Raw genomic sequence first — 24,568 nt, 5'->3', positions numbered from 1 at the left:
TATTCCTGAAGTAATCCTAAAAAGTAGGATGCAGAGGTGCTTTAGTGCATGCCCCGCCCCAAACCTTTACACTTCTTATATAAACTTTTCAAATAGTTGCTGTGCTAAACATAATTATTCTATGTTCTAAACATAATTATGCTGCTGATAAAAGATTAGTTAATTACATTTGAAATACTGTATTTTTTCACTCTGTGTAACCAGTTCATTTTATACAGTACAGTTTTTCCATGTGTAGTGAAAGACTATTGCAATGGGGAAAGTTTAGTTGATGCTTAAGAGGACACTGAAACTTGGATGTTTGCACATGTGTTCTGTAATTCCTTTTTAGACATAGATGATGAATATTAAATATGGTATTTACTTAGATACAGAACTGTATCTCCTTCAGGGCACAGGAGCAGGTAACTGGTTTTAATATATAAAACCCAAACAGTTGTATGTATAATGGCTTTTAGCTAACTTCAGGAAAAAAAATCATAGAAGATCTCAGGAAGTAGTCTGTGAATATTATTTTTAAAACTACATTACTATATTAAGCTGCATTAAACTGTAGATTTATACTAAAACTCTTTACTACCTAATGATCCTTCCTCTATTCTCTTAGTCCAAGTCAAAAAATCTGGGACAGGTTGAAGTTGACTTTGCAAAGTAGAAGTTGTACCTGGGGATATGGGCATGTAAAATTACTATCTCTGCTTTAAAGGTACATGTGAAATTAAAGAATCACAGAATGTTAGAGGCTGGAAGGGACCTCAAAAGATCATCTAGTCCAATTCCTCTGCCATAGCAGGATCACCTATACCAGATCACACGGGAATGCATCCAGGTGGATCTTGAATATCTCCAGAGAGGAAGACTCCACAAGCCCCCTGGGCAGCCTGTTCCAGTGTTCCATCACCCTCACATTTCCTCATGTTTACATGAAACTTCCTATGCCTCAACTTCCACCCACTGCCCCTTGTCCTGTCATTGGACATCACCAAGAAGAGCCTGGCTCCATCCATTCAATACAGATACCAAGATACGGAAATATTTGGTTGTAAGGGAAGGAACTCTGATCTTCTGTTTATTAATTTAAATTAATTACAATGAAAATAAATTATTACTGGCTTCTGTTTTTCCAGAATGGCTTTCTGAAAACTGATATTTGGTGCTAAGGTTGTATGGCACTGTACCCCCAGATGTGAGGCTGTTTTATGAGAATTACTTGTGTGTCAGCTTTATCTGACTGTAGGTAGCTCTACCGCATGATTCAAAGACATTAGGCCTTCAAAGAGTTGTAATCAAGCAGCCCTGAGGTCAGAATATCACACTTCCTCTCTTCATTAAGTATTAATTTAACCATAGTTTTTATCAGACTTGACACCTAGTAAAGTGCAGTATTTCACTAACCGACCTTAACTTTTTCTGTGCTGTAGGTGCACAGTTGCTATGAACAACAAACCAGATGCAAGAGGCTGAAAAAACAGTGATGGCCTTACCTCTTGTAAAGACATGGCATAAAAACTAGACAGTTCTTTTCAAGTATACATTGATAATAAGTATCTGACACTGGCACATTAAGTTTGTGATAAATCATAGACCTGATTCTACCTTTTAGGTCTATTTCTGCACCCACCACCTTCCCCATCCCACCTCTCTGAAAAACTAGAGGGGAAAGATTGCTTTATTTGCAGAACTAACCAGAAAACTTATTAAAGGCTTTGGAATGGGATAGATTCTGCCTTTCCAAAGGTTCTGCCTAGCCATTCTGTACTTGAAAACACCACCAACGCAAAAGTGTTGTTGTTTTACCTCGTTCCTGTGTGGCAGCCAGTGTCCTGGGCTGCTAGAAGATACAATTTAAGTAAGACAAAGGCTGTGTTTTGAGAACAGTTATGGTGTTAACATTTGCCTGGTAACAGGTTGTCTAGAAATCTGAGATCTCCATCCTTGAAGGCTTTCAAGGCTTGACTACACAAAAGCAAGGCTAACCAAATCTGGTGCTAGCAATATGTTGGGAAGAAACATGTTAGGAAGAAATTCCTTCCAGTGAGGTTGGTGAGATACTGGAATGGATTGCCCAAGGAGTTTGTGGATACCCTCTCCCTGGAAGTGTTCAAGGCCAGCCTGGATGAGGCCTTGAGCAACCTGGTCTAGTGGAAGGTGTCCCTGCCCATGGTGGGGGGTTTGGAACTAGATGATCACTAAGGTCCCTTTCAATCCAAACCATTCTAAGAATATTTCTGCTGCAGTTGAAAACTGGACTTGGGATTTCCCAGGGCCCCTTTCAGCCAGTATATCTGTGATTGTGGGAGACCCAGGTGTCAGACTGAGTCTTCATGGTGAGGAGCAGGGATGTGAACTGTGGGTCTCTATTTTAGGTAAGCCTACCAAGGGCGAATCCTGCCTGACAAACCTGGTGGCCTTCTATGACAAGGTCACTACACTAATAGATGAAAGCCGAGCAACTGATGTCATTTACCTGGACCTGAGCAAAGCCTTCGACACTGTCCCACACCACATCCTGGTCTCCAAGCTGGTAAAGCCTGAGTTTGATGGGTGGACCATGAGATGGATAAAGAACTGGCTTGATGGCTGCACCCAAGGAGTGGCTGTCAATGGCTCCATGTCCCAGTGGAGGCCAGTGACAAGTGGAGTCCCTCAGGGCTCAGTCCTGGGCCCAGTCTTGTCCAACATCTTTGTCAGTGACATGGGCAGTGGCATTGAGTGCACCCTCAGCAAGTTTGCTGATGACACCAAGCTGTGAGGTGCAGCAGACACGCTGGAGGGAAGGGATGGCATCCAGAGGGACCTTGACAGGCTGGAAAGGTGGGCACAAGCTAACCTCATGAGGTTCAACAAGACCAAGTGCAGGATCCTGCATCTGGGTGGAGGCAATCCCAAGCACCGATATAGGCTGGGCAGTGACTGGCTGGAGAGCAGCCCTGAAGAAAAGGACTTGGGGGTGCTGGTGGATGAGAAGCTCAACATGAGCCACCAGTGTGCACTTGCAGCACGGAAAGCCAATCACATCCTGGGCTGCATCAAGAGAAGCATAGCCATCAGGTCAAGGGAGGTGATTCTCCCCCTTTGCTCCACTCTGGTGAGACCCCACCTGGAGTACTGCATCCAGTTCTGGAGCCCCTATGACAGGAAAGATCCGGAGGTGCTGGAACGTGTCCAGAGAGGGGCCACGAGGATGATCAGAGAGCTGGAGCACCTCTCCTATGAAGACAGACTGAAAGAGTTGAGGCTGTCAGTCTGGAGAAGAGGTGGCTTTGAGGAGACCTTATCGTGGCTTTCCAGTATCTGAAGGGGGCCTACAAGAAAAGCTGGGGAAGGACTTTTAGGATGTCAGGTAGTGATAGGACTAGCAGGAATGGAGCAAAACTAGAAGTGGGTAGATTCAGATTGGATGTTAGGAAGAAGTTTTACACCATGAGGGTGGTGAGACCCTGGAACAGGTTGCCCAGGGTGGTGGTAGAAGCCCCACCCCTGGAGGATTTTAAGGCCAGGCTGGGTGTGTCTCTGGGCAACCTGATCTAGTGTGAGGTGTCCCTGTCCATGGCAGGGGGGTTGGAACTAGATGATCCTTGAGGTCCCTTCCAACCCTAACAATTCTATGATTCTACTTTGGTTTTGATGGGAATTTCCATATTGAACCTAAACTTGGAACGAAAAAAAATAGAAAATGCTTTCTATCAGGAAGATTTCCCAGCATATGCTTGTCAGTTCTGATACCAAGATATCAAAACGATTTTGACAAATGTAACCAGTGAACTTAGTTCACTAAATTTGAAGGCGGCATTGCAGTTGATCTTGTCTCAGATCTGTGTTCTTTATCCAGTGTGAAAAGACGAATCGATAGACAAGAGTCAACATACTCTTTTTATTCCAGTTCTGCACAGAAGTGGATCCTAAGTGGTAATTCCATAAAGCTATCACACTTTTAGCTCAAACAGGAGCAGTACAAATAACAAAGGATTGCTTATACTATGTCTGCCCAATACTATCTATGGATGAAGGTGAGGCAGAGGTGTGAACAAAATGGGTTAAGTGTCAGTAACCAAGGGCATTCCAGTAAGCTTGTGGGCAGGAGTGCCTTTTCATGGCGTAAATACGTGCTCAGTTCCCATAGTAGGGTTCAATGGACAGTCAAGTACAACAGTAAAACTCTGAAGATAGACAAAGTGTGGACTCGAGAAGGACGTAGTATTTTCTTATTGACACGGAATCTTCGTTCTTTGAAGAGCTGAGTCAAAACTCTTCAAGCTGTGCACACATACGGTTGCCGAGCGAAGTCCTGTGCGGTGCTATGGACGTGTGCCACAATAACCTGTCTAGTAATCCTCAGGGGTGATCACCCTGAAGTCCTCCAGTAGAGGGCAGTGGTGCACTGCTCTATGTACAAGCACTCTGGTTTGTGCTTTGGTGTATGGTAAGTGTCAGAGGACCTTCCTTCCTTCCTTCGCCCGCGCTTCTGTGGCATTCTAATGCCCCAGGGGATCATAAAGAGGATCTAGCATTTGGAAGACTTAAAATTAGTTTGTGGAACAAAACAACAAAAATGTCAAGAAATATATTGACAAAATTTCCTAGGAAGAAAGGCCAAAATTTAAGTAATACACATATTCTCTATTCCATAGTTTAAGTAACCATACTAATTTAAATAAATTACTAACTTGAAGACTGTTGTTAAACAGGAAGATTTTTTTTGTTTAGGAGGGAAAAAGTAGTCCAACCTTAAGTTCTAAAACGTGGAGTTAGTAGTTTTGCAGGTTAATTAAGGAATGATGTTCTCAGTGCACAGTGTAATGTGTAAGGTTTGTGACAGAGAAGCAGCAGTGACATGATGGTCAACACTAGCAGTGAAGGAAAGGTCTGGAACAGAAGACAGGTGCTGCCAACTTCTGTAGGAGCTTGTGGAAGAAAAATAAAAGCCAGATCTCATAGTCTACTACTCCATCCTTTTTGAATCCCTCAGTTACCAAGTGTACTGGCATTTCAAAGGACCAGGAATGATGAGACAAGTGTAGTATTGCACAAAACATGGTCAAAACTTCATCACCTTCTTCAAAGAAGAAATTAATTCTGCTGTGGCCTCTTTAAAAAGCAAAAGCAAACATTTTTTAAAGGAATATGCAGCCTATGAGCAAGAGTATACTGGAATTGGCTTAGTGCACCTGAGAAGCTTATTTCTGATGAATGGATGGTCAAGACCTTTTGGATCCTTATCAATTACTGGTTGGTTGTCTTGCATCACATGGTGTAAAGGAGACAGCAGTTTGGGTGCTCTAGCTTAGGGGCTCCTATTTCATTACAGATGAAGCATTAGCACCTAAAATGTGCTAGGATTCTTGGATGGAGCTTCTGTCTAGCTGCCCTGGCAGGTTGGAAAATGGAGCCAAAGCTTTCTGTTTCTCAAGAGGCAGAAGTCTGTGCTTTCCAGCTGTCTGTTTGTTGTGTTGTTAAGAAACCAAATGGGGAACTCCTCCAGAGATTCAATGCATTTCCTGCTCATTTCTCTGACTTTTCTGGGGTGAGAGTGGTGGGACATGTTTGAGCATGTTCTACTAAAATTTTTTTAAATTTTCTTTTTTTCTTCCTTGAAATGCTTTTAAGCAAAACTTACTAAAAGGAAATTCTGACTAGCTTAGATTTGGGTTGGAAAGGTCTAGGTTTTTAAGGCTAAACCTGTATTTGAGGAAAGAGGCAGAAAGCTATTAGTAGAACTCTTTTAATGAGTTTCGAACTGCATAAACTATTAGAAAAACTAATTTTAGCACCAAGTCTGAAGGATTCCTGGGAAGCCAGCAGGACAAACCTGAGCAGTGTCTAAGAGTTATATGACTCGTGGCTTAATTTTCCAGCTAAGAATTAACTGAACCTTAACTGAACCTTTTCAAAGCTCTTCTTCATTGTAAACAAATTACAATTCCTAGATGCTTACCCAGGCATGGTTTGCCTAAAAGAGCCAGAAGTCTTTGTCCATGACAATTTCTGACAAAAATCAAGAGGAAATTTTAGAATTTGCAGTACAGAAATGATTATGTGGAGTTAATTGCTAAAGCAGTTCATTGAAGAGGAGAAAGTTAATGCTTGCAGGAGTTAGCACTTTGTGTGTGCATGCATACGAATAGTAGTCGGTGGTATTGTTCTTCCCGATCTGAAATACGGGTGTGTGCTCTGATTTGGAAGGTGCACTGTCACCTTTACTAGCTTCCAACAGCCCCTGTTGACAACTTAACTACTCCCAATGATTGGAAATACTTCAATTTAATATAGAAAGTCCATGGTTATACTAAGGTATTTATTTCTCTTAACTGTTGTGCTACACCTGGAGCAGAACCGCACTATGTATTTATGGCTCCTTGTAAGTGGCCACCAAACACTCTTTATCTTGATTTTTAGTGGGATTACTTCTTGGATAAGGTTGATATCAGAAAGATATGTTAGGAAGTTGTTTTGTTTGCTGGAAAATAAATGTCCTCTTTTTAACAACTCAAGAGCAGAAGAAAAAACATCAGAGTAACTTGCAAAGCATCAGATATTTATGTTGTCTTAATAAAGGCATGATAAATCTACTAGAGCCTATATTTGCTGTGGTTTGTTTGGACACAACAGTTATATGAATGATGAAGTAAAATTTAGATTCTTTGAAAGTCTTAGTTCAAGCTAAAGATCTGAGGGCTTGATGAATCTGTGCTGAGCAGTGACTTGCTTCTGTTTAGTTAAGTAGGAACTGGATTGTCTTTAGATAAATCCATACCAACTTTCATCTTTGATTTCAGAATACTGTGGTCTAAATGTCATTCTGAGCTATTTTCTCTTGGTGGGGGAAAATATGTACTTCTGTTATAAAACAATATGGATGGCATACTTAGGTACCTACAAAGGCTGAGACAAATGCACCTAAAACAGTTATCGCTTCTCTAAAAGAGAGCTGAAGATCATCTCAGATGTACATGTTGACAGGGTAGGTGAGATGAATCCCACTCATTTTGTTTAGGAAAATCTGGAGAAAGAAGCTTAATATTTTTATTTGATCTATGGAGCCAGTATTTGTTGACAGTAAAGAGCTCTAAATAAAAGGATGATTTGACAAGGACAAATGCATTATCACATATTGCTCAACAAATGGTCTGAAAAGAGTATGAAGGAGAGTCAGTATAAGCTACACCTCTATCCCCTTTCGATTAATTTGAAATGCTGTGAGAAAAATAAATTACATCTCCCAAAACTTTGCAAAGAAACTGGGAGCTGAGGTCCAGTTGCTCCCTGTCAGGTATGTTCAGGATTACTGGTGGCTGCCACAGTGTCATTGGTAGAGAGGGAGGAAATGCAGCCCCAAGGTGCATAGTGATACAGATTTTTAAGGAAGAACTCCTGGCTGTGTAGAATATAATTTATTTCTGTAACAGTTAAACCATGTTCCTACATTGAGACTTCATAACAGAGGAGCTGTTTTTTGTAAAGCTAGATGAAGTATGTTAAAGAGACCTCTCTTCCCATTAGATTTTAGTAGGAAAAAAATCTTGCTGATCCTGCTCCAGTGTGAAAATATGTTTGAGATGATAGCAGACTTGCATCTAGGAGTAGGTCTTATAGCTGTCTGTGCTTGAAGAGAATTAAAAAAAATGAGATGGATGAGCAAAGAGAAATTACTAAAGTTAAACTTTGTATTTTTGAGCACAGATCTATGCAGTAGCATGGGAAATAGGATAGTAGTACTGGTTTGTTAAGAAGCTTTGTTAAAAATTAATGGTGACTAAACAATGATAAAATACTTAATGTATACGTTGTTTCTGCCAGCAAACAAATGAAAGAGCTGGAGGAGTCGGGATTCCTGAAAGGATCTTTGAGTGCAGAGCAGCAGCTGGCTCTCATTAGCATCTGTACAGACTTGAAGGCAGCAGCAGAGGGTGCTGCTTTCATTCAGGTAAGCAAAGATTTAACAACTCTCCGACAACAGTTTAGAATGATAAGAGTTGTGCTGTGCAGTAGGTGGGCAGTGGAGAGTTCAGTGTCCTGAACCCATAAAGATAGCTGTGCCTGTTTAAATTGAAGTTCTTTCTAGCCTAGTATCCTAACGTGAGAGATCATGCCTTTTTGCAGTATTTCCTATTTGAGAGTCCTTGCAAGTTTCTTCAAGATAATGTTTGGAGGAGGCTGACAGCTAAGCCAAGAGAGAATTGCAGACCTCCATGTGTAACAGAGACTGTACCTGTTAGAATGATGAATGTGAGGGAAGGATGGGTGGGAGATTCTTTAGGGGAGAGATTATCTCTATGGGAACACCACATGTTCTAGGGCTGGGCCTAAAATGTGTTTCTTCCATGTTATGTATCTGTGGGAGACAAAGGAGTATGAGTATGGCCAGGGCTGACTTCTGACTGAAAGAGCACTATGGCCAAAAGCAGTTATCTCAGAGTGGTAGAGTATTAAAAACAGGCTTGATATATAGGGTTGGAATCTGTGCTGCTAAGTAAAATTGGGGTGGGGAGCAAGCTGAATTACTGAATCTGATAGTCTTTGGGTGCTTAACTATTAGATTTCTCACTGACATGGGCATAGTTCAGGCAATAGATGAATCCTGGACCATTTCTGGGATAAAGTATGAATTATCCATTACCCATTATCCATTAGTTACCATTCGTTATCTCTACCTGTATGAGTTGCACCCAAGAGTTTACAATTTATACTGGCTCAGACTGTAAATCCCACAGTCTGCCTAGTTGAAGTGTATCTCTAATAACAAATTTCACTGAATGAGAACAGATTTCTAGACCTTTTCTTCCTCTCAAACTTGAGGTGGAGGGAGAGAGAATGGGAGGCAGATCAAAGCCTCACTCTGAAGTCAAGGAGTGACTTTATTATTGATTTTTTTTATAATATTTTCTTTCACTTCTTTTTTTTCCAGATCATGAAAATATATACTGTTACCCAAACATCTTACTCCTTCATTAGTAATGAGGGCAGATCTTGTCAGTTTATATTGTTGTTTTCACATATGTATCCTCCAGTGATTTTAATCTTCAAATTCATTGTCTAGTCACTCAGTCCTGTAAAGTCTGTCTGCAAATCTTTGTGACTGTAATTACGATTACCGACTTAATTTTATGAACTAACTTTCAGGTCATTTATGAATGGATATAACTAAGGGCACAGACATCTGTGAAAGAGCACTGGTCAGCATCTTCCACTGAGTAAGAACTGTCTGTTTTTCCTACCTTCTGCTTACTATCTCTTTATCAGTTACTATCCATGAAAGGTCTTTTGTCTCATCTGTGAGCAGTTAACTTCCTTCAATGCTTTTATTAATTCTTGTTGGAAGATTTTGGGACATTCAGACCAGCACCAGCTATATGATGTCAGTGCCTGAGCTTTCTGCTTGCTTTGGAGAATTCTACTAGGTCTGTGAGTCACGACTTCACTCAGAAAATTGCTTTTAATCTTCCTCATCTATGTAATTCTCATTTTTTGCTACCCTTTACTCTGAACTTGCTGAATAGAAACATAAGGCTTACAGGTTCATTGTTGAAAAGATGCATCATGCTTGCCACTCTTCTGCTTTCAAAATAGTGTACATTTAGTTTGGTTTCAAGTGAGCAGCTATCATTGTTACTGAGTTGGGTATTTCAACCATATCAGAATATGTCCAATTGTGTTTCAACCATATCAAAATACCAATATGGTTCTGGTTCCTCTGTCTTTATCCCATGACTTCTTCAGCTTCTTCCAATCTGAGACAGACTCAAGACTAAGGCTTCAGTTTTTTGCAAGGATTAGAAGAAGAAACTGAACAGTTGCAAATAAATAAATCACTGTTCTGTGTGTGTTTTCCAGAAAACCCTTGTGTACTCTGATCATCTCTTGGTCCTATGTGTTGTTCTTCTCCATGCATTTTGAAGAAAGACAAACAATTTTGTAAATTGTGGGGGGGTTGGGGTGGTAGTGTCTCCCTTGTCGTATTTCGACATAGTAACAGTACTACATGGCCATGTTCATTTGGCTACCACATCAACTTTGCAAGGCTGCCTTGTTTTTAGGAGGCTCTCTGAGTTCTGCCTGTTTATTTTTTCATTTCCAGGCATTTTGTACTACCTGGCACGTCCATATGGTGTCTTTACTTTCTCTGTATGCAACCTGTAGGAATCTGTTCCTTCTTACTGCCGACTTTGCATCTTCTTAGCATCTTCACTTTTATTTTGTTATCTTCTTTTGAAGCTGACCACAACTGTCATGGAGTTCATGGTTCTTGTTGCTCTGACAGATGTTGAATTTTAGTATATTATTGTTCCTCTTAGAGAGGCATTTCAGTAGTAAGATTTTTGAACAAGGTCCTTCATACCTTGATTAAATTAAGGGCTGTATCTTCCTTCCTTCCCCCTCCCGCATCAACTGATCTAGGAAACAGGCATTGGATAAATGTTGCAGAATCAAAGTAATTTTGAGTTGGAAGGGACCTGAAGAAGTCATCTGGTCCAATCTGTTGCAGAACGGATTTATATCAGCTTGCTCAGGATTTGTGCAGTAGAGTTTTGAGTATTTCTGGTCTCTTTGGGTAACTTTTCACAGTGATGATGACTCTAATTGTGCAACCTCTAATGCCTAATTGGAATTTCTGTTCTTGCAACTTTGGTCTCTTGCCTCTCATCCTAACAGCATGAATCTCTGAGAAGAATCTGTGTGTTTCCTTCAGGTGGTTTGAGACAGCAGTGTCACATTGATAGTCTCTGAATAGTGACAGTCTATCTGGGGTAACTCTGGCTTTATGGAACTATTTTCTGTTCCTGTAGCCCTTTCCACGTCTCTTAGCATGTAGTTATCTAGCACATAAATAAACAAAAATAGCTAATAAAAATAAAATAGCTGCAGTATGCCCATAGAAAACAAATTCTATGTGTGGAACACTGTCGGTGATATTCATATCACCTCCTAAGTTTCAAACTGTAGCATCAGCTTTCAGTTTGATGCAAAGTGTTAATAAATACAGAATATTCAACTGGGAAAATTGTTTGACATAGTCTTTAATTTGCTTTTGGAAGGCGAGTGGAATAGATTTTTACAAATCTTAATTCCAGGCTCACAGCTTTATTTCACCAATGAATGGACTACTTTCTGGCTGAACCACATTAACCTGCAGAAATATTATGTAGTACAGCTTTGAACCTGGAAGGACAAAATCAATGAATAGTAACTTATGAATGCAAGTGTACTGATTTTTAATTACTTTAAAACATCAGTTGCATTAATGTTAGTTGAATATAGAGGACTCTCTTGCTTGGTGGTATAACTTACTGATTAACTTGTCAGAAGACTTCCATGAGGACTGCATTTTTTTCTCCTGGCTTTCAGTTGGTTAAATATTAACTTCTTTTCAAATTTGGTCTTTGCAGAGTAAATCTATTTCTATCTTTAAAAATTTCCTTGATGTTTGCGCTCCTTGAATTAATTATACAAACTGTTGCCTTCTGTAATGTTTTCATGGGACATAACTTAAAATGAATGGAAAGAAATAGTACAAAAGTGGAACTTCTTCAATGGCATTTGTGAATATATAAAAGTGAAAAAGATGCAAGAAAGAATTAGGACTAAGTAAAAACAATGTATACCTTGACCCACATTATTTTATCTATTTCCTTTCCTGAGCATTTTTATGAAGTAACTTGCCCTGATTGGTGTGCTTTGCATCAACCTCAGAAAGAAGTCAGTTGTTGTTTTTTTTTCCCTCTTAAACAATATTCACTGAGAAGATGGTGGAAGTGGTGCAGTTTCACATCTTAGAGCTTTCTATGCTACTTAAAGTCAGTACATAACCTAAAGTATTTAGGTGGAAGTGCACTGCAAGAGTCTTGCATTACTAAAAGCTTTAATTCTGAAATAACTTCTGTTAGTCCATGGATTCAGATTGCTGGATGTATAGATTAATGTACTGTAATGGCCTTGGCATGGGAATATCACTGGGAGGTAAGTGTTTCTTAATATTGTGCTCTTAACTTTCCTGCATAAATATATAATGACTTTTATCTTTTGTCATTATGTGATTATTTGATCCTGAACATACTAGTATTTCTTTCACTATTAAAACCAGATTTGAATGTATGTGTATCTAGTTCATAAGTAATATAAAGGGGATAAAAATCAGTGCAGCACTTGCATGATTTTGTGTCACAATGCTCGTACAATGAAATTGTATCTTTCTAAATACTTTACTTTGGAAAGAAATTTAATAACAAAATAATAAAGTTTGCTAGCTCTCAGAGGAGGATAAGATCTTGGTAAGATCTTACTCTTGACAGTTGAGCTGCTGTGTACACTTGTGAGTTGCAAGACCTGGTGAGGCTGGTTGAAGCTGGGCATGGATGGTGGCTGGGAGATCATCTCATGTGGCATGGGACAAAGCAGACTGGCAAGGAGATGAAACCAAACTTGTAACTTATGTCTTGTGCTCTTGAGGTATTTATCCTTTTTCCTTTTAAAGGAATTCTGCCTAAGAGCTTTAGAACAGTATCTCTTTTCCTGACACTCCCTCTTCCCTCCCCTGCCCCCCCCTTTAGAAAGAGAGTGTATTGCTTGCCCCCCGCAGCCCCCATTGACACCTGCAAGCTCCTTTGAGCTGGTGATAACACTAGTAGATCTTCAGCCTGATTTCTTTTAAATCTTGCAGGCTCTTTTATCACTCCCAGTTAGACATATTTAGAAAAAAAGTGTTAACAGCTTTTCAAAACCCTGGTGGTGCCTCAGAGTGGGAACCCAGCACTGACTTGGAAGCTTTGACAGCAGATGTCTCCTGTAATAAAAATTTGTCTTTCATTGTCTGGTACCAGTTCCTACCACTAGCTTTTGCTTTACTTTCCTAACAGCTTTGAAGAACCCCTGTTGGGGATGAGGGAATATCTGATTCAGTCTTCAGATGCCTTGAGCTCTTAAATTGAAGATCATCCCAGTTTGTAATCTGTGTTAAATGACATAGCTCTGTAAATACAAAGCTCCTGGAACACAGAGTGTGCGAGCCTTACAGTAATGTAGCTTCTTCTGGACTGGTCACTGGTCAGCTCTGAGCACTGGATGGAAAAACATGGTTCTGTGTGCTCTGAGCTGGGTGAATACAGCCTTAGGCCAGGTTTTGTTTTAAACACTGGCCTGAGGCACATTTTGGCTTCTGAGGGAGCTAGTTTGAAGCATGTGATCTGACTTGCCAATTTTGTAGAGATTTCGAGAAAACTGTTTTTCTGATTTTGGGGTTTGAAACAGTCTGATCTCAGAGACTTGCTATGAAATACGTTATCAAGTCAGTTTTTGAGTTGGACTGAAAGATGACTTGTGGATAAACAGCTTTCCAGTGTCACTGCTATGGTGCAGCAGGACTTTTGTCCTTCCAAACTTCCTAATGTATCTATACTGTGCATTATAGGAGGTAGTCTTTACCGTAATTGTCATCCTACCCAATCTTGCTCTTTGGGTTCTCTTTCAGTGCTCCCTGGTATCTTTTTTAGGGCTGTACTTCTTCTTTTTTTTTTTATCCCCATTGCCTTTCCTAGATCGCTTGTACTGTTTTCATGGTGGATGGGATCACAGTAGAAAAAAAACAGAGAAAATCTAATTCTTTAAGAACAGATGTCAGGAGGAGGATGTCAGTCAACTTATTTGAGGACTTATTGCCATTCCCTAAGAGAACAAAAAGGATCTTCACCTCTCCTGTAGCAGTTTGATCAGTTTGTCTGTCTGTCTTTTGTAAGTTTTGTAGGGCAGATGAATATCATGGAAAAAGGTGGATTTCTTAATGATATGATATTGACATTAGATGAATCAAAACTTACCTTCATTTGTTGTTTTGAGCAACACAAAAGTCTTCACACAATCTCCCAATTCTGCAAGTTTGATTAGTTTAGCGTTTTTTTAGAAAATGTTGTTCTGAAAATTAGTATTTCCTCAAATCCTGTTTTGTATTTTGTACTAAAGGTCAGACAGATAGTTGTAACTCAGTTATTCTGAACAGTATAAAATGGTAGTAACTTGATACTTCATGGCTCTGGGGTATGTTTCTGAACTGTAGGAAAGTACAAAATGTTTCCATCTAAATGCTGGATTTCACTTTACAAAGTGTTATTTACTTGTACAGTATCATGTGGTAGACAGTCTTTCATGTCACTCAAGAGGTAGGGATTTAAGAAGCATCAAATTTCACACCAGTATGCGCTCATAAATTCAAGACAACAAGAGGCTATCACTTCAGATTTGAAGTGAGTTATAGCCCTAAATTGATTTTTAAAAAAAATTAGATTTGCCTGAATGTACTGGTGTTTTAACTGTTGCTTTTACCATGGCTCCTTAATAGGCTCGCTCATCTATTGTCCTATAGCTGTGGTTGTGAATTTTAGTAAAGGTTTTCTGAATATGAACTTAGCACTGTTCTAAAAGCCAGGCACTTGCAGACTTGCTGTAAAACTCTTTTGTAATCATAGATTAAATGGAAATTTAAACAAGTTCAAATTCTATGAATCGGAGTTAAGTTCATCTGGGGGTTTCTCCCCGCACCTCTTTTAGTCCTCTTCTCATCAGAACAGTGTATGAAAACATTCCACCTTTTATCACAAGGTTCACCTTTACCTTTGCTGCCCTATTAAATACAGAATTATCCAAAATCAGGCTGGAGGGGACTTAAGAGGTTACTTAGTCCAACTCCTGCCCCAAGGTAGGATCAGTCATACCTAGACAGCTGTCTGTTAAAAACAGGTTAACCTGTTCTTAAAATCCTTATTTAACACAATTCCTTCTCCTTCTATGTTAAGCATTTTACTTCAGTGCATCCTTACCCCATGGGAAGTCTGTAACTGAAGCCCCAGGATATGAAGCCCCCATGCTTTTATTTATTTTATTTTATTAAACTTGTGTCAAGTAGTGATACTGTGGCTTGATCATTATTAACAAATTGCTGATATGCTTTTGAGTTAAAGGAGCTGCAGTTCTTATCCTGTTTTCTTACCCTCAGCTTACAAAATACCAGTTCTTTTTCAGTTCAAAATAGTCTTGATTGCCAAGGTTATGTGGTTTGTTTTGGGTTAACTAGAACTGGTTTACATCTAAGGAGTCTTTTGTCACCTAACATGTTTTTGTTAATGATGTGCTTGAAACCATCTTGGAGGAAGTTGTTTACCCAGGTATGTGGAACAAATATCTGAAGGAGGAAAAGGCCCAATCTGATGATCTTGTGTTCCCTTGTGTGTTCAGGTTCCTGCATGACCACCAAGTGTTTCAGAGTCAGTCCCACTTAACCTCATCTTCTTGCTGTGGTGCACAGTGAAGTTGCACATCTTTGCATTCCCTGTGACCCTATCTGCTATTAGAGCTGCATAATTATGTCAATTATGATATCATGTCAAGTATGTTGTTGGTTGTTTTTATTGGAATTTTTTTGGTGGCTTTTTAGTTGTGAAGGGTTTTTTTTGGTGGTGGGTTTGGGTTTGGGTTTTGTTTTGCTTTGTTTTTTTTCTTTTGATCTTCCTCATTATAACTGATCACAATTCTGACACCACACTGAAAGGTGTGCAGTAGCCTGTGGACATCTCATGTTTCTGTGCTGCATCTCAAACATGTACAGTGGTGAGTAAGTGTGAGTGTATCCCACCCAGCTGCTGACTCCACACTTACCCTCAGATGGAGGTAATAACACTTTCTAAAATGAGACTAAATTAGGTAAGTTTTCTCTCCAGCATATTTTTTTGAAGTGATGCATTTTTATGTAGCACCTTGTCTTAATTAGTATACTGGGATATCCACATACAGTCCCAGAATGATCATCTAAAACTGCATCACCATTTTGGAGAAGAGAAAGATAGGAAAGTTCAAAGTACTTGCAGTCAAGTACTTGCATTTGAAATTGCAATAATAATAATTTTGAACTTTGTGAGATTACCAAACCTATTTAACGCATGAAAACGTTTAGATAGCTGAGCTAAATCATAATGGCTAACAATATTTGAAGCAAAATTGATATTCCGATGTAATAATCTGTTCTGATATTAGAAAAACAAAACAAAGAAAGAAACAAAACCCCAAAACAACCAGCATTTGGTTCTCTGCTTGTTTCACTAGCTGAACTTCCAGTTTAGTAACCTCAGAGATTAATTTGGCATATATACATTTTCTTTGTGAAGTCAATAGGGTTTTACAGTAACCTTTTCATTATTATGATGATTATTGTTGTTGTTAAGATGTGGTAAAATTAATGCTTTGAAATCTGTTAAAATTTAATTAGTTTTTCAAGTCTTCTCAATTATTTTTAATATGTGTCTTTATATGGATAACCTGAATGCATTTGAAATCTGTAGGTTCCTTCTTTATTTAGGTTTATGTTAATCAGGCTTTAGTTTAGAAATACAGCATTTTAAAGAGGCGTGGTAGTGAATAAAACAATTATGCCTGAAAATCTTTTCTGGGAAGTTCTTTTTCTAATGGATAATTACTGTAGAAGATAACGAAAGAATTTGTATGCATGGATTAGGCGAAAAAGCTTTCAGAAAAGCTGCTTTCTGAGATTCAGACGTCTTTGTCTCTTAATCCTGTGAAGATCTTCATATTCCCACAAAAACCTGAACTCCTGTTGCAGAAGTGCTGACAGTTTGGGTGCATGCAGCTTGTGGGATAGTTTCGTGCTTTGAAAGCTGCTGCTGTGTCTTGATGAGAGAGTTGCTGTCACTTGACTCAGAGAAGTGTTCTACAGAAGTACCTCAAAATTGTCAGCTAAATTGCAGCACTGAAAGGCTGAGACCACTTAAAATGCTGTAAGCTGTATGTGTAGAAATAGAGGATCAGAGCTAGGGTTTGTGGCATGTTTGGGGATCCTCACTTAACTGCAGAAGATGAAGAATTCCTTGAAACCATCAAAGTGGTTATGGCTTCTAAACAGTTTACCTGCAACTTGAAGCCCTATTGAATTTATTGGGAAGAGGGAAGTCATAGAACTCTTGAAAATAATTTTCTACCTCAGTTGTGGTTGGGGCGATGTTACAGGGCACTTTTGCAGCTGTAGCATAGCAGTAAAGTACAGTTTTTAGAGGTTAGGTGGTGCAAGATGAAGGTGGGAGAGGAACTGCTACTTAGGCTATTTATTACATGCTGTGAGCTAGCATGCACAGAACTTTGCCTTGGTTTGAATGAGGAGCCAGTTGAGAGCATACGGGTCGGGATTAACAGGACCACCAATGTAGAAGACATGGTAGACATCTGCTGCAGACGAGCTGATCAGGAAGAAAAGGCCTTCTTTAGACACCTGTAAGAAACTTCATATTTGCAGGCCCTTGTCTTCATGGTGGGGATTCAGCCACATCATATCTGCTGGAGGGAGAGCTCAGGATAGCACAAACGATTCAGGAGGATTCTGGAATGCATTCATGGTAACTTCCTGACACAGGTGATTGAGGAGCTGAGGAGGAGGCATGCTGTGCAGGACCTCATACTCAAAAACAAGGAAGAACTGGTTGGAGATATGAAGGTTGAGATGAAGCCTTGGTTAAAATGACCTAAATGCACTAGATTATATGGCCCTGCTCTGGCAAGGGAGTTGGACTCATTCTCTAGAGGTCACTTCCAATCCCTAGAATCCTGTGATCCTGTGACCATGAGATGGTAGAGCTGAGGATCCTGAGAGAAACAACAAGACAAAAAGTAGGATTACAGCCTTGGACTTCAGGAGAACAGCTTTGGCCTGTTCAGGCCAAAATCTGCTTAGAAGAATCCCATGGCATGGAATACAGTCCTGGAATAAATAAAAGTTGAGGAGAGTTCACGATTGGTCTGTTTTCACTCATGGGAATTTGTTATGCTGCACCTTCATATTGAGATTTCCAGGGAAGAAATGTGTTCTTGATTATGTTTTGAATGTTATGCAGAAGCCGGTATCTAGTCAGGAGATGGGAACTCATCATTGTGCAGCCATGGCTTTCAAACCCTTTTCTCATTGATGCCTTATGCATGGTAACTGCCATCAGACTCCATACTTGCTGTTGAGAGGGCTCAGTGCTGCTCCCTGTGACAGCATCTCCAGATGCTCTTGCAGAAAATGGTTTGCTTGTTGCTGAATGGTTGCTGATCTTGGACTTCTCCATGCTAGCTTAAATCTTTGGCTTTCATCTTATATAGCCGTGCTGTATAGGACAATGCCACTTGTTTTCAGACCATGCCACTGTGTTGCAGTGCTTTACTTCAGGTCATGCTTTTTCTTTCACCCCCAGTGCTAATAAATCCACAGGCTTGGCAGCGATTCCTCTTACTAGCGTAAGGAGAAAGTATTTTGCAAGATAGTGTTTTGGAAAGTGTTTTCCTAGAAGGTGGTACAGGCAAGTTGCTGCCTTAGCATATCTGAGAATGGCTAGGAAGAACCTGGGCAGATGCCAGCATTTAAATATAGGTAAATGAAGTTGTACACTTAGATGAGTGGGTGTGTATGGTAACACACAGATGGTGGATAGCATGGTGTCAAAAGCCTGTACAAAGCCACAAAAACACAGGATTTAAACAGGTAAAACTCCCTAGCTTTCCATGTACTGGCATTCAAGGGGTAGTGTCATATGAGTGCAGCTTTTTGACTTGGGGCAACTAGACCTCAATCACGTTGCCTGTTATGTGCTAGGGAGAGAGTCTAGTACGTGTTTGTCTTTGTGTAGCTCTGCAAGAGTTCATAGGCTGGTCAAGTAGCTGCTATGTATTATCTGAACATGTATTTGAATAGTGTAATACTTATTACCTTTATGCCTTTAATTCAATACAACTCTTCCAGAAGGTGGGCTTTAAAAATTAACAGCTGTCATGTTCTGATCAGACTGATAAAAACGATGTCTCATAAGGTTTAAATTGGAAGTCAGATTTAGTAGCAACCTTGTTCAGGTGCTCAGGCCATGGAATAAAGGTGTACTGTTCACTGCAAATGAGAAGCATGATCTTCTCTACGAAAAGGGCACAAATATACAGTGTCACTTAAAATGCATAGAGGTGTATGCTAACCTTTTTGCACTGATTATTTGAGAGAGACTGTGGTAGCTTTAAAACCGTATCTTATCTGCTCACTATTTGATCTTCTCTTTCTCAGGGTAAACAGAATAGCTTCAGACCTTTCCAGGCTCCATAACTGACAGCAAGCAAGGTTCCTGTTTAATGAACTGTTTAGAGCTTAATTTTCCCCTTGCTCTTCAGGGAATTTGTGTCTCTGAGAAAATAATTGCATGCTTGATGAGGACAGAAACTTTATTGCAGTGGTCCAACAACCTGAGTACAATTGTGACACTATACAAGAAACTTCAAGCAAATGGCCCATTCAGAAAACTTACGTAACTGTGGTGGGTTCGAGTTTCCAGCAGATTTGAGTTTGCCTTTTTGATTATCATCTAATGTGAGAGAAGGCTTAGGGTTTCAAGTTCACAATAAACCTATTCAGAGCAACTCTTTTATTAGCTTGAACAGTATCTGCAAAGTTCTCTTCATCTTTGGCTTTACTAAAAGAAACTATTTAAACTTAACCAGCAAGCAAGGATCTTAGAATTATAAGCAGAGTATCATTTTGTTTTGATAAGGCCTCTATTACTTTGTGCTCTACCTGGAGTTCTTAAATGACCCCATTTATCTCTTCTGCATCGTGGAACTTTTAGTACTGTTCCATGCAATGTGCTTATTTTTTAAGTCTTCAGTTTGCTTTTGACCCGTTTGCTGGGTTAAGAACTCTGGCCTTGCCACAGAGCCTGTCCAAAGCTGCTGGTATTAAATGTAAATTTTTTATTATATTAAATATATAGTGTTTTCCCCTACGTTTCCATGCAGTACAGTGTAACAGGAAGGACAGAATGAAGTACTGACAAAGGAAGGTGGCTGGAGTTGGGATATAGCAGGCATTTTTTGTGTGTTTTAAGGAGAAAGCTGAGGTTTTGCACGTTTGGAATCCTGTTTGGATTTTTTAAAACCCTTCAAAAAAACTAGAATAAAGTGGCTTTTCTCTGTTTCTTCTTGTAGTAGACTGAATGATTTCCTGTTTGTGGGATCCACTGTAGTAAATTCTCCAATGTCCTCATGGCTTACAGATCGGTGGACTTTGATATGCTCTCCTTCAGGCAGCTCCTGAGGATAACTCTGAGGTTCTAGTGACCATAGATGGTGCCTCTTGGCTCATACATGTGAAATTTCACACAATACTTCAGTGCTTAACATGCTCAGTGGCTTTGGAAGAAGTTCTGAGAGCATACATTCTACTTCAGAAATCTTTCTCAGAATTAGAATGAGCAGAGATATTTAAACTTTTTAAGCTTGAGGATCACTGAGAGCTGTTTCAGTGCTGGTTCCAGAACTGCATCTTGGAGTTCTCTGACATAGTTCTGAAGGTAGCAAGTCTGTCTTCTTTTGAGATACACTTATTTGTTTCCACCTTGTCTGAGAAAGAATACTGACTTCTGTCATACAAGATTCTCTTAAAAAAAAAAATGGAGACCATGTCTTACTCTTCTATACTGTGCTGTCTCTGTGCATGAGTAAAAGTTTGTATTTTAGACAGAGCGGAACTATTTGTTATGTGTTAAAATCTCTTGTTGTGTGTGGTGGTCCATCTTCTGCTATGGAGAAACTCTTGGGCTTTCCATTTCTTTGTATATGGGAAGGTATTTTTGTGACGGCTCACTGGTGTATGTAAGCTGACTGGATTAGTTGATTTGTGTTGAGTTCCTAGGTGTCGAGGTGGGATCAGTGAAGACTGAAATACATGTTGAACAAGAAGACTTCTAATACTGATTTTTGTTTTTATTCCAGGAATGCACTCCAGAGAACCTGGAACTGAAAAAGAAGATTTTCGGTCAGTTAGATCTTATTGTTGGCGACAATGTTATCTTGAGCAGCTCGACCTCTTGTCTCTTACCCAGCAAATTGTTCACTGGCCTTAAACATGTTAAGCAGTGTATTGTCTCACATCCTGTAAGTATGATGGCATGTTTTGTTTTTCTGGTGGTGGTAATACAGGTGTTTAACTAAAACACATCCCAAACTTTTCTCTGCAGACTAAGAAATACAGAAAGATTAGAGTGCAGGGGCCTGACTTACCAGAAAAGGTTTAGTTTGGCCATTCTGTGAGCAGCAGTGTTTACTGAATTGAGAGGATTCATGCATGTTTCATACTTTTAGCTCAAGATAACATTCTGTGTAAGCCCTTGTGCTCACACTATTTTGTGTTACTCAAACTACTGGCTCTCAAAATGGAAGAATTCTGTGTTTTGAAGGGAAAACTATAAAATTCCCTACTTTCTTCTGGTGGCATCATTAGTCTTTTCTAGTATCCTTTTTCAGCTACTGTTGAGTAACGGTAAGCATCCAAACACTGAGCTACATGTGCTTGTCAAGTAACATCAGCGAGAAATGAAAGCTTTTGACTCTGGTTTCATCAGACTTGTGATGCAGAAGCAGTGTACCTGAAGAGTAAAAGCAGATGGATGAAATAGAACAAATTGTACTTGGATTAGAAGCTGCAGGTTTTGTGACCAGCTGAACAGGACAGTGACCCAGAAATGGTGTGACTAAAGGTGGCAACAGAACTTCAAAATGCTGAAGGACACTTGTGAACCTCCATGGAGGTTTATGTGAGGGTGTTAGAGAGCAGTTTATCACATCTGTCCTCAGCATGGAAGAGCATTTTTGTCTTGGTCACTGGGATTCTTACCATTTCTGTTTTCCACTACTCAACAGCTGATGAATTTGTGAGCCTAACATTAGTCTGGTGCTTGACAGATCAATTAACAGGTACTGTTGTTATGAAGGCTTGCAGTATTTGTTGACGGGTACTGCTCTGCTGTCTGCTGTTAGGTAGCTGCATGTTGTCTCTCCAGGACATCCCTCGGGGTGTAAAGTAAATGTCAGTTCCCTTGCCATGCTCAGCAGTGGCAGTGTGAACACAAAAATACATTGTTGCTTAAATGTCCCTATGGGTACCTGTAGCTTTCATGCTGCTGTGTCAAAGCTTTTGGTCAGTCCCTTTCTGACACCACTCCACTGCCAACATTTGTGCCTTGGAGTGACAAGGAAGCAAAAGGGACAAAATGACTTGTTTCTTTCTTTATAGTTTTCAACCCCTTTTAATAAAAAAAAATCCAAAACAAACCACAAAAAAACCCAAAACCAAACCTCAAGTTTGAGAGTATGTATCTGTTTAGCCTTTCTCTAGTCAAAAATTCAGAAGTTCCTTATCTCATATTTCTACTGTTGTAACTTCCTGTAGTGCAAGAGAAGTGATAATGCCTCTTCTAGTCTTCTGTATTATGTAACTATAGCTATGCCTTTTTTTTTTTTTTTTTTTTTTAATTTTACCAATTCCCAGGCTTCTACCTATTCTCTGTCAGTCTTTGAGTTGACATTACTCTTTCTTACTGTTTTCCCAAGCTGGTCTGTAGCAGTTGACTTGTTTAGTCTGAGCTGCAGTCATTATAGGACCCACTTCTGAACCAGGCTTTATCAGGTCTGAAAAGGTAGCTAGTCACTGTGTAAACATTTTGTAGGTTGCTGTTGTAAGGATATTGGTATTTTCCAAAGCAAATAGTCTGGAGTGTTTTAAAATGTCTAATTGTTCTGAAATTGCTTTACAGTCCGGCTGGGACTATTTTGTTAGCAATCTCAGCTTCACTCCAAGGGGAGTGTACTGGAGATGCTGTGAGTCAATCTACTCTTCTAGAGGCCTTGCTGCATCTATCAGGAAACAGCTTGCTTTACGGCTTTTGGTGGTGGTGTTTTAACCATGTCCTTACTGACGTCTTGAATACGATAACAAGACATGGGAGTGCTGGCTGCAGGAATCAAGCACTGTGGAAGAAAAAGAAGAGTAGCTTTTAATTTTTCTAGTATATCAAATTTGAAAGCTGTGAAGCACAGGTGAGCATGTTGAGTGCACCCTCAGCAAGTTTGCCGACGACACCAAGCTGTGTGGTGTGGCTGACATGCTGGAGGGAAGGGATGCCATCCAGAGGGACCTGACAGGCTGGAGAGGTGGGCACAAGCCAACCTCATGAGGTTCAACAAGACCAAGTGCAAGGTCCTGCATTGAGTCGAGGCAATACCAAGCAAAAATACAGGCTGGGCAGTGACTGGCTAGAAAGCAGGCCTGAGGAGATGGACTTGAGGGTGCTAGTGGACAAGAAGCTCAACATGAGCTGTCAATGTACGTTTGCAGCCCAGAAAGCCAACCAGATCCTGGGCTGCATCAAGAGAAGAGTGTCCAGCAGGTCAAGGGAGGTGATTCTCCCTCTCTACTCCACCATGGTGAGACCTCACCTGGAGTATTGTGTCCAGTTCTGGAGCCCCTATTCCAAGAGGGATATGGACATGCTGGAACATGTCCAGAGAAGGGTCACCAGGATGATCAGAGGGCTGGAGCACCTCTCCTATGAGGACAGACTGAAAGAGTTGGGGCTGTTCAGTCTGGAGAAGAGAAGGCTCCGAGGTGACCTTCTTGTGGCCTTCCAGTATCTGAAGGGAGCCTACAAGAAAGCTGGGGAGGGACTTTTTAGGCTATCAGGTAGTGATAGGACTAGGGGGAATGGAACAAAGCTGGAAGTGGGGAGATTCAGACTGGACATGAGGAAGAAGTTCTTTACCATCAGAGTGGTAAGACCTTGGAATGGGTTGTCCAGGGATGTGGTTGAGGCCCCATCCCTGAAGGTGTTTAAGGCCAGGCTGGATGAGGCTCTGGCCAGCCTGATGTAGTGTGAGGTGTCCCTGCCCATGGCAGGGGGGTTGGAACTAGGTGATTTTTGAGGTCCCATCCAACTCTGACTATGACTCTATGTGAAGGAGAAATGAAACCCACAAAGGACAAGAGGAGCTCAGCCCTTTGTTTAACATAGCAATAGGCTCAGATTGTTGGACTTGATGATCTTAGAGGTATTTTTCAAGCTTAATGATTCTATGATTTAATAATTAGAAAAAGTAAATGAAACTCCATAGCACAGCTGTTTGATAAAAATGTAGGCAATACTATAGGTACAACTGTTCTCTGCAATCAGTTTCAGGCAGTGTTATCAGTAGAGGTCTTCTGCAGAGCAGTTAATTGTTACATGCATGCTATATCACATAGCTAGAAATATGGAGCTTGAGGAAACTCTGTCAGTGAGCGAAGTCTCTTGCTGCACAGGAAACCATATAATCACATCACCTTAAAAATGTTTTGTCAGTTGGAATTTTTTTTTAACTTCACTACTACAGTTGGAAGTTGTGTCTTCTAGTTTTTGTTCCAATCTTAGTAAGGGTCCATTAAAATTAATTTGATGTTCATTGGCAGCTCTTGTGTAGCTTAATTCTTTCTGTTTACTTTGTCGTGTCCTTTCTTAGCTTTTATTTTGTTAGGCTGAATAAGGTAAACTCCTCACCCTTGAAGAAAGGCTTACAGTTTTCAGAAACCTTCTCCTAATGCCCAATTTCATCCATATTCTACCTCTTTTAGTTTTTACCAACATCTGTTGTCTCATTCCTAAAGAATTGTCTTCCTAAGCCTCCTCAGTGTGTTCATGAACACACCCTTATACTTCCTATGCCAAGTTTGTGAAATAGAATATTTCAGTAAGAC

General features: G+C 40.1%; 1 protein-coding gene across 1 annotated transcript in view; it reads left to right on the top strand.

The window, feature by feature from the left end:
• CRYL1 (crystallin lambda 1) overlaps positions 1-24,568 on the top strand; it is a 57,633-nt gene that overhangs the window by 6,000 nt on the left and 27,065 nt on the right. Inside the window, exons 3-4 of the mRNA XM_054384996.1 lie at positions 7,798-7,924; positions 20,776-20,937. Of these exons, the coding sequence (XP_054240971.1) occupies positions 7,798-7,924; positions 20,776-20,937 (289 nt within the window). The remainder of the gene's footprint in view (positions 1-7,797; positions 7,925-20,775; positions 20,938-24,568) is intronic.

This window comes from Indicator indicator, chromosome 1 (assembly GCF_027791375.1).
Source record: "Indicator indicator isolate 239-I01 chromosome 1, UM_Iind_1.1, whole genome shotgun sequence".
Classification (NCBI taxonomy): Eukaryota; Metazoa; Chordata; class Aves; order Piciformes; family Indicatoridae; genus Indicator; species Indicator indicator.
The sequence above is the reverse complement of the archived record's forward strand: the minus strand, read 5'-3'. Positions and strand labels throughout refer to the sequence as shown.